At 35.9% G+C, this 8567-nt stretch overlaps 2 protein-coding genes across 2 annotated transcripts; both read right to left on the bottom strand.

Moving 5' to 3' along the window:
• Nucleotides 1–2: 2 nt before the first annotated feature.
• On the bottom strand, nucleotides 3–4520 carry LOC120418496 (general odorant-binding protein 67-like). Its single transcript, XM_039580933.2, has 3 exons — nucleotides 4273–4520; nucleotides 3946–4206; nucleotides 3–187 (listed from the first exon to the last, which is right to left on the bottom strand). The coding sequence occupies exons 1-3, from the start codon at nucleotides 4489–4491 to the stop codon at nucleotides 11–13; spliced, it is 657 nt and encodes a 218-aa protein (XP_039436867.1). The 5' UTR covers nucleotides 4492–4520; the 3' UTR covers nucleotides 3–10.
• A 2364-nt stretch (nucleotides 4521–6884) lies between these two features.
• Nucleotides 6885–8181, bottom strand: LOC120418507 (uncharacterized). Its single transcript, XM_039580944.2, has 5 exons — nucleotides 8065–8181; nucleotides 7958–7999; nucleotides 7789–7896; nucleotides 7451–7727; nucleotides 6885–7392 (listed from the first exon to the last, which is right to left on the bottom strand). The coding sequence occupies exons 1-5, from the start codon at nucleotides 8122–8124 to the stop codon at nucleotides 7325–7327; spliced, it is 555 nt and encodes a 184-aa protein (XP_039436878.1). The 5' UTR covers nucleotides 8125–8181; the 3' UTR covers nucleotides 6885–7324.
• Nucleotides 8182–8567: the final 386 nt, after the last annotated feature.

Raw genomic sequence — 8567 nt, 5'->3', positions numbered from 1 at the left:
TTGTTTTACTCTACTGGCGAGAGTTGACCGGCTCGAAGCCATCGTTATCGTCATCGTCGTCGTCGTCGTCATTGTTACGATCCCTGGTGGACACTGCATCCAGCGATTCGTACGGGCAGCCCTCCATCAGATGATTTTTGACCATATCACAGCCATCGTTGCGGATCCATGATCGTTCCGGGCAGTTCTATAACGGTAAAAACTAGGTTACATGAAGTACTAAAGAATTATTCATCTGCATGCTGTTGAAACTCTCCACGCAGAAATTTTATACAACTTTGAGTATTCAGAAATTCGTTTTTCTGCACAAATATTTTCATATCGCCGTGAACGTGCTATCTTGTCGCACGTCGGTTTTGAGCAAAGTTGAGTTAAGAACGCCATTTTATGCAGCTCTCAATACCTTGCGACCATCAAAGAGCCCCAAAAATTGATTACAATTCTGAAATATTCATTAAAAACCGAAAATAAAACTCAGTGCATTGTTGTCACTCTTCATTTGAAAGAAGTTTCGAACTTGTCGTTCTGTCTTGACACACCCTTAAAATTGCTGAAAGTGCGACAACTGGCCAAAGGGAATTTAGTAAGAAGCAGTTTGACACAAGAACATGCCCAACTACTGTTAGCCAACACCGATTATAACCCCGGACTCCAACAACCAAATTCAACCAAACTTTGGAACATTGCTCAAAATCAGTCAATAAAACGTGTGTGTTATTATTTACATTGTGTGCTGTAGTTTATGTATATTCAAGGTCAAACATTTAAACGTGTTTTTCTCCGAACGTCCAAAAGCAACGTACAACAAGATAGAACGTTGATATGACTTAACCCTCTACTGCCAAAATTTTTTTCGAAAATTTATATTTTTCCCGTGTTCAGGAAGTCATTTTGAGCAACTTTTGTTCTACGAAAAACTTTACTTCTCTTGTTTTATGTTTTTCTTGTTTCATTTTCAGTATTTTAATTTGCATTTTTCTTGTTTAGTTTATGTTTGTTTTTGGTAGTATGTATTTGGCCTACTTTATCACCTCCTATCATTACATTTTGCCTATCTAATTTTTTCATGTTTTTACAGTAACTTTTTCAAGTTTTTGCATGTTTTTCACATTTTCTGCTATAAAATGGAACCATTATCATTTAAATTGTAAATAAATGCGTAGAGGCATAGTCTGGGGCACTAGAAAAATTACTGCATACTTCTTTTTACTTAAAATATAGGAAATGTTAGTAAAAAACACAGCCAAAGTTGACCCCTAAAAAAATGACATTTTTAAAAACATTGGCAAAGTCACATAAAACAAGTCAAACTTCCAACCCTAAAATTTTCCAAAATTTTAAAAGTTCTTCTTTCCAATGCTTTTTGAAGATCAAAAATTGGATTAAAAATGGATTTTTGGCGATTTTTTAAATCGAAGCCCGTCTAGAGGCGGGGTTGGGTTGAAGAGGGTTAAGTTTCCAATGAATTTTTATCCAATAAAAAGGAAATCTTAAATCTCCAAATATTCAAACATTATGAATTAACTTAAAAGTTAGTTGAATACCTGTAGAGTGATGTGCACTGCTTCTGTAAAACATTTTAGGAAAATTTCCACTATTTTACATTGAAATTTTACATAAGTCTTTATCTCAAAAAGATTAAAAAATAAAATAATATATTTTGAAAAACCTCCATTTGACAACTGCGATATCTCTGTAAACAAAAATTGTAGGAAAACGCTTACCAAAATTGGAAAAACTTTGTAAAAAAATTAAGAACACTGTTTTGATGTTAAAACTTTTACCAAAGTATGGGATCAATTTGAAAACAGGTTTTCATTCACGCAACATACCTTTAAAAAATTGAATCTGATGTAGTCCATCGATTTTACGTCCAAATTTCATCAAAATCGGGCTTAGTCGAACCTTCTATGATTTGTGGTGCCAGAGATATCGCAGTTTGAAAATTGAGTTTTTTCGTTGTTTTCACGAAAAAGACAAACTGAATTTGAGCGTGATCAGATAATAATGATTAAATATTTGCATTTTTTTGTATACATTTCTTGTGAAATCATTAATTTTTTTTTCGAGATGGTTCTCAAAGTATTTTATTTATGAATCGTTGTTCTTGACTGTTTTACTCAATCAGGTTGTTTTTCGGCTCAGCAGTCAGAAAAAAATCAAAAACTTGTAGTTTTTGCTTTTCTATTCCGACGTTTCGACGCAATATTTCGTCTTCTTCAGGGGAAGTTTTTTTTTTAATTTTTCTCTGACTGCAGAGCCAAAAAACATTTATTAAAAATTAACATTAACATACTGACATCACATGTGTTCGACGTGATATTTTCTAACATTTCTTATGTCCAAAGATATGAAAACACGAAAACGAAAATCACTCCCAAATTAAATTTAAATATACAGCCATTCCACGTCAAACAGGAAGTCTCCAAATCAAAAGTGCTCCGATTTGGCTCCAATTTGGAGAGGGGGTTCTTTGGCCCAAATAATTAGACCCGTATTTTTTTGTTCGGCGATTAGGGTGGTCCTATCCGAAATAGGGTGGCCCTAAAAATTGCGTTTTTCGTCAATTTTCGCAAAAACCACATTTTTCAAAAAATCATATCTCCGGAACGGCTGAACCAATTTTGGAGCGCCACAACTCAAAAGAAAGGTTATTAGTTGGGCTTTTAAGGAAAAATATGGTGAGGTCCGCAAAAACTAGCTGAATATTTGAAAAGGTCCTTTGAGAATTTTTTTTTTGCCGATTTCAAGGTCTCGGGACCAAAGAACCCATGTCTGAAAATATTTTTCCCTGATTCCTTGTAATATTTCACATAACATATCAAAAAAATTGCGAATATCCATTTACACGTTTCGGAGATATGATTTTTTTAACATAAAAACTAGGATTTTCGACGCGCCGCGCGCAAGAACGGGAAAATAACGAAAACGGATAAAAATCAACTTTTTTTTTCACTAAAACTGCGATAACTTTCACCGATGACCTAGACATGTTTGGGTACCAAAATTTTCGTAATTAAAAGACGCAACTTTTGGTACCCAAACATGTATAGGTCATCGCTTTCAAGTTATCGCAGTTTTAGTGAAAAAAGTTGATTTTTACCCGTTTTTTTCATTTTCCCATTTTAGCGCGCGGCGCGTCGAAAAAAACCCAGCTTTTATGTTAAAAAAAATCATATCTTCGAAACGTGTTAATGAATATTCGCAATTTTTTGATATGTTATGTGAAATATTACAAGGAATCAGAGAAAAATATTTTCAGACATGGGCTCTTTGGTCCCGAGACCTTGAAATCGGCATATGAAATTTTCATAGGACCTTTTCAAATATTCAGCTAGTTTTTTTGGACTTCAACATATTTTTCCTTAAAAGCCCAACTAATAACCTTTCTTTTGAATTGCGGCGCTCCAAAATTGGTTCAGCCGTTCCGGAGTTGTGGTTTTTGCGAAAAATGGACGAAAAATGCAATTTTTGGACCACCCTATTTCGGATAGGACCAACCTAATCGCCGAACAAAAAAATATGGGTCTAATTATTTGGGCCAAAGAACCCCCACTCCAAATTTGAGCCAAATCGGAGCACTTTTGGTTTGGAGACTTCCTGTTTGACGTGGAATGGCTGTATATGTAATTCTCATTAGCAAAACAAGATTTAATTATGTTCACATGGTTTACAAATATAAGTGATATGTGAACATTTGCAGAATATGTGTCTAATGTTCTACTAGAAAGATCAAAAATCCTCTCGAAAATCTATAAAATTATTTTATAGCCGGCATTGTAGCGATAATTTGTGTAAGATAGAAAGACTGCTCAGTGTTTGTTCGATTTTCTTTCACATGTAGAGCCAAGCTAAATATTTTTGATAAGAGTAAGTCCTTATCCAAATCAAATCAACTCAAACATAACATTAGACAAAAATTATCTTTCCATCTTCAAAACTTACCAGAAACATCTGAGCGTACAGGCAATCCTCAAAAACGACAGCCGCCTTTTCACACTGCTCCTGCTCTCGGTGTTCCTGGGCATGCTGGCCAACCATCCGGGTGATCTTTTCCTTGCAAAGTTTCAACGACTTGGAAATCGTCTGCCGCCACTGCTGATCGCTTCCGGCTTTCAAGTTGGTCGGCTTGAACAACCGCACGATCTCCACTCGATTGTTCACCATTGTCATGTTGATTTTGAACACCCCACAAGTTACGCTGCACTGAAGTTAAAATCATTGTTCTAAAATCAAAATCCAACAAAAAAGGTTCATGTTCTAAACACTCACCGAATCGAAATCGTTCCGATAGGTTTCCGTTTCGGACGTGGCATAGCGGCACGGTTTCAGCATGTACCGGTTGACCCACATGGGCCGCGTGCAGCACTCGTTCGGATCCGCCATGTCCCGGTGCTCGAAGCAGGACTCGTCCCCGGACTGGCCGCGGAACTGACCTAGGACGAGCGTGGTGGTCAGCGTGAAGCAGTATAGTGCTAGTTTAAGCACCATGGTTGATTAATTAGCTGCGTCCGACTCGGTCTGATGTGGCGTATTAACTTAATTTTTATGGGCCAGTGGGTTGATGATTTATAGGGAAAAAAGTTTCGAATAGTTGACTGGAGTGACTTTTCCTATCAGATTAAATAATTATAGACTATAAAACATGCGGAATAGAACATGCAGTGATTCAACGATTGTGCAATAGATAGAGGGATATGCAGGCTAGGGTGGTTCAAATTTGAAATACTATTGTATTGTAAAATTGTATTGTTTTTTTTGTACATGGTATGTAAAAATATATGCAAAAAAATATTGAATTTAAATTGATTGATTCATATTCGAAATAAATGTTCAAAACTCATGTATCTTACAGTCCGAGAAAAGTTAATTTCGAATCACCCTAATGCTGGTTGATGTTATGTTATCTTATCAATAGTGGAAATTTACAAAACATTTTATAATTCCCACCATTTAAGTGTTTCCTTATGTGCTTAAGTACAACAGGAAACGTAAATCACAAATGTTTACGAAATTGTTCGTTTTTGCACTACGCAGTTCGTTATTTTGGCATGGTATGTAGTTCGGTATTATTTCATTCCTTCCCCCAAATCAGAGTTGCACGCAATCAAGTATTTTAAGGGAATCAGGGCTTTCAACATTATGAACAATCACTTACTGCAATCCATATGATTATGTTGCGATTTTGAACATGGTCCAAATCATTTTGCGGTGCTATAGGGTTTTGTAAAATATTGAGAAATTCTTCGACACATCACACAGCAATTGGCCCGACCCCTTTTTGATATGCGCGAAACTTTGTAAGATCGCGATTACTCGTGATGATAACAAGCAAACCCCTTATGTTTATACAACTACATTTTTGTAGAACATTGTTAGACTCTAAAAACAAACCCAGCAAAATTAATACAAACACAAATTTTACACTGATTTTTTTTATTTTAAATGAAAAAATGACCCTCCTGGGTAAATACAGATTCGAAAAGTACATTAAATTTCCCTTAAAATGACATGTTCCATAAAAAATTACAATTGAATAACGAAAATGGCAGAGTTTTTAAACTTTTTTAGTGTTTTTTTAAAATAAAAAACGTTTTTTTTTCGGAATTTTGAGTACACCGCCAAATCTATCAAAAAATCCATCTCACATCATTGAAAAACATGTATTTTTTTCGCATGTTCAAAAGTTGAAGGGGCCGTACCACCCCTCCGTCACGAGATATCGAAAAACCTCAGATTCGTAATCAGGGGGTCTCGTGGCGCAGGGGTAGCGGCTTCGGCTGCCGATCCCGATGATGCTATGAGACGAGGGTTCGATTCCCGCCTTATCCACTGAGCTTCTATCGGATGGTGAAGTAAAACGTCGGTCCCGGTTTCTCCTGTCTCGTCAGAGGCGCTGGAGCAGAAATCCCACGTTAGAGGAAGGCCATGCCCCGGGGGGCGTAGTGCCAATAGTTTCGTTTTCGTAATCAGGGATAAAAGTTACCCCTTAGGACAAAGTGGGATTGCTGTGTAAGTTAGCGGAGATTGACCCAAAAAAAAATGAAATTCAACAATTATGTACATTATTTGTTAAAAAGTCATCTTTATGATGATCAAAATTCAAAATTTTAGGTACCATAATCTGGGGTGACTTTGATAGCCCGGGGTAACATTGATAGAAATTTGATTTGACCACTAATTTTAATACAACCAATATAACAGTCACATTTTTGCATATATGTTCGATAATAAGCTATCCCTTAATGCTTACATACTCAAAATTCTCAAAAATGTTAAGATATAAATTTGCCGGGCATTTGAAAAACCTATCAAAGTCACCCCAGTTTACGGTAACTATGATAGAAAAAGACGCAACCTTTTTGAACAATTTCACAATGTTTGTTTGTTTGTACGTTTCGATTGTCCGAAGTTCGAATGATTGAATTTAGAGCAAAAAAACATTTTCTCAATCCATCAAATTCAAGTTTTGGTCCCAATTTTAGACAAATTTGTCAACATTTCATTTCGCCGGATTTAAAATTTCAAAATCACTTCAAAGCATTTTTGGGAATATATTACGGCTTGAAGATCCAGAATAAAGGAATGGGGGGGGGGGGCATGGGATTTCCAAAAATTGTCCAAGCTCCATACGAGGGGGGGGGGGAGGATTTAGGTCTCTAGAGAAGTGTCACGTGGTTTATGGATGTCCATAGTGACATTTTTCTGAAAACTTCGGATAATGAAACCTGGACTGTGTATTAACCAAATAGGGGAACTATATTTTTTTTAGCCTATTTCTATTATCGGCCTATCAGCACTTTTATCATGAATTACAGCTTTCATAAAGTGTTTTTGACTGTTCCAAAGTAATAAATAGCTCAAATAAATTTGAGCAAGCAACTCTCCATTGTTGATACATGCGGAAAATGGTAAAAGAGATGAGAATTGGTCGATCGGCTTAGAGTGATTTAAATGGGTATATTTCCCCTGACTTCACCTTTTTTAAGTCGGAATGGTTTTTTTATGTTGTCCTTAAAATTTTAAATCTGGATTTTTTTTTGTTTTCAATCTACAAGAACAATTTAATTGATATTATATTATGGTATCGATAAAACTGCTGCTGTGCCATGTGTGGATGAATCATAGGTAAACTCATGTCTGATTGGTATCTCTGTAGGTTAATTTTGCTCAACAAATGAAACAACAAGTGGAACAATTAAAGTTGTTTCGAAAGGAATCGAAAAAAAAACAATTGTTTAAAGACTTTTTTTCAGCGAATAGTTAATCACATAATTAATTTTATTCAAATATGTATTTGCTTTCAGCTAGCTTTTTGCTTAGATTATTCTGGCTTACCCTTGCCTTTTTTGGGTTCACATTCACCACTTCTGATTTTGTTGCACAAGTCGGCTGCAAAAAAACACCATTGATGAGAACATCACAATTGATCAGTTGACTCAAAACTCACAATCGTTCCAGTGCTCGGCTGGACAATATTCGATAAACTTCTTGCTAAGACACATGTTCATGAAACTAGACGACGGATTGCAGCTCTCCTTTTTTCCACCGTCGCCATATTTGGCCTTCAGTCCATCATATTTAGCAAAACATTCTTCGATCATTTTTGTGCTCGTTTGTTTCCATTCGCCCTCGAATCCTTCAACTTTCGCAAGCATCTTTTCCTTGGAAACTTCACCGTCGTCTTCCAGAACTTGGTACCGTTTGAAAAAGCACTCAAGTGAACACTAAAAGTTGAAAAGATATAGTTATTTTTCGAAAAGCTGTAAAATTTGCCTATGACATTACAGCAAACATTTCGCGTTTTTCTTTGTCTTTGTTTTCTTCAAAGCATTCTTTGAGCCCTTCAGTGTTTAAGTATGTTGGAGCCGAGCAACAGTCTTGAATTTCATTTTTCTAAACAGAAATAAACTTAGATCAGTAAACTGTTGTGAGTTAGGAAAAAAGAAATTAATACTTTATCAAATACTTCCTTGCAGCTGATTGCATGAGCCATGTGCTGTAAAGGTTTTATATTTTTAATAGTTTTCACTAAGTAAAACTTAATTTACAAAAAATTCTCACCAAAATTGAACAAATTATCGCCAAAGATGCAACTACAGTCAACTGAGTTACAAAATACATAGTAGCGAATGAAGAATAATTTTCTGGCCCTAACTAAAGATTTCTATTGTACTTTTTACATGGCAAACGTATTTTATACCGAGCAGAAATATTGAAAATGAAACGAGCTCATCAATTTGCAATTTCACAGAGTCACAAAAGGTGATTTACCTGCGTCTACTAACCGGATGCATTTAATCACGATACAAAGTGTAGGTGCGAAAAAGCGGCCTGGAGTGATCAATGCTATTGATAAACGTGTCACTTTAGTTCGGAGCACTGTCGTTTGTTAGTCACTGCCGATGCAATATTCACATCATTTATGAATGACCCCTTTGGGAATCCCATTCGAGTTGTTGAGTATTGCACATCAAATGTCTTTGATGGACTTTATCTATGATACATCAGGTTACTGAGGCCCTAACGAATTGAGGACCCTCAATTTTTCCACTGATGACATCTCG

Source organism: Culex pipiens, chromosome 3 (assembly GCF_016801865.2).
Source record: "Culex pipiens pallens isolate TS chromosome 3, TS_CPP_V2, whole genome shotgun sequence".
Taxonomy (NCBI): Eukaryota; Metazoa; Arthropoda; class Insecta; order Diptera; family Culicidae; genus Culex; species Culex pipiens.
The sequence above is the reverse complement of the archived record's forward strand: the minus strand, read 5'-3'. Positions and strand labels throughout refer to the sequence as shown.

Bases quoted from the DNA above. Each gene is read 5' to 3' on its own strand.
- LOC120418496 (XM_039580933.2), bottom strand. From the start codon at position 4,491: ATGGTGCTTAAACTAGCACTATACTGCTTCACGCTGACCACCACGCTC. The intron at 4,207-4,272 runs GTGAGTGTTTAG...TTTTAACTTCAG, and splicing joins ATCGGAACGATTTCGATTCG to TGCAGCGTAACTTGTGGGGT. The intron at 188-3,945 runs GTAAGTTTTGAA...TTACCGTTATAG, and splicing joins TGTACGCTCAGATGTTTCTG to AACTGCCCGGAACGATCATG.
- LOC120418507 (XM_039580944.2), bottom strand. From the start codon at position 8,124: ATGTATTTTGTAACTCAGTTGACTGTAGTTGCATCTTTGGCGATAATT. The intron at 7,897-7,957 runs GTATTAATTTCT...ATTTCTGTTTAG, and splicing joins GCAAGGAAGTATTTGATAAA to AAAAATGAAATTCAAGACTG. The intron at 7,728-7,788 runs GTAATGTCATAG...TTCAACTTTTAG, and splicing joins AAAAACGCGAAATGTTTGCT to TGTTCACTTGAGTGCTTTTT.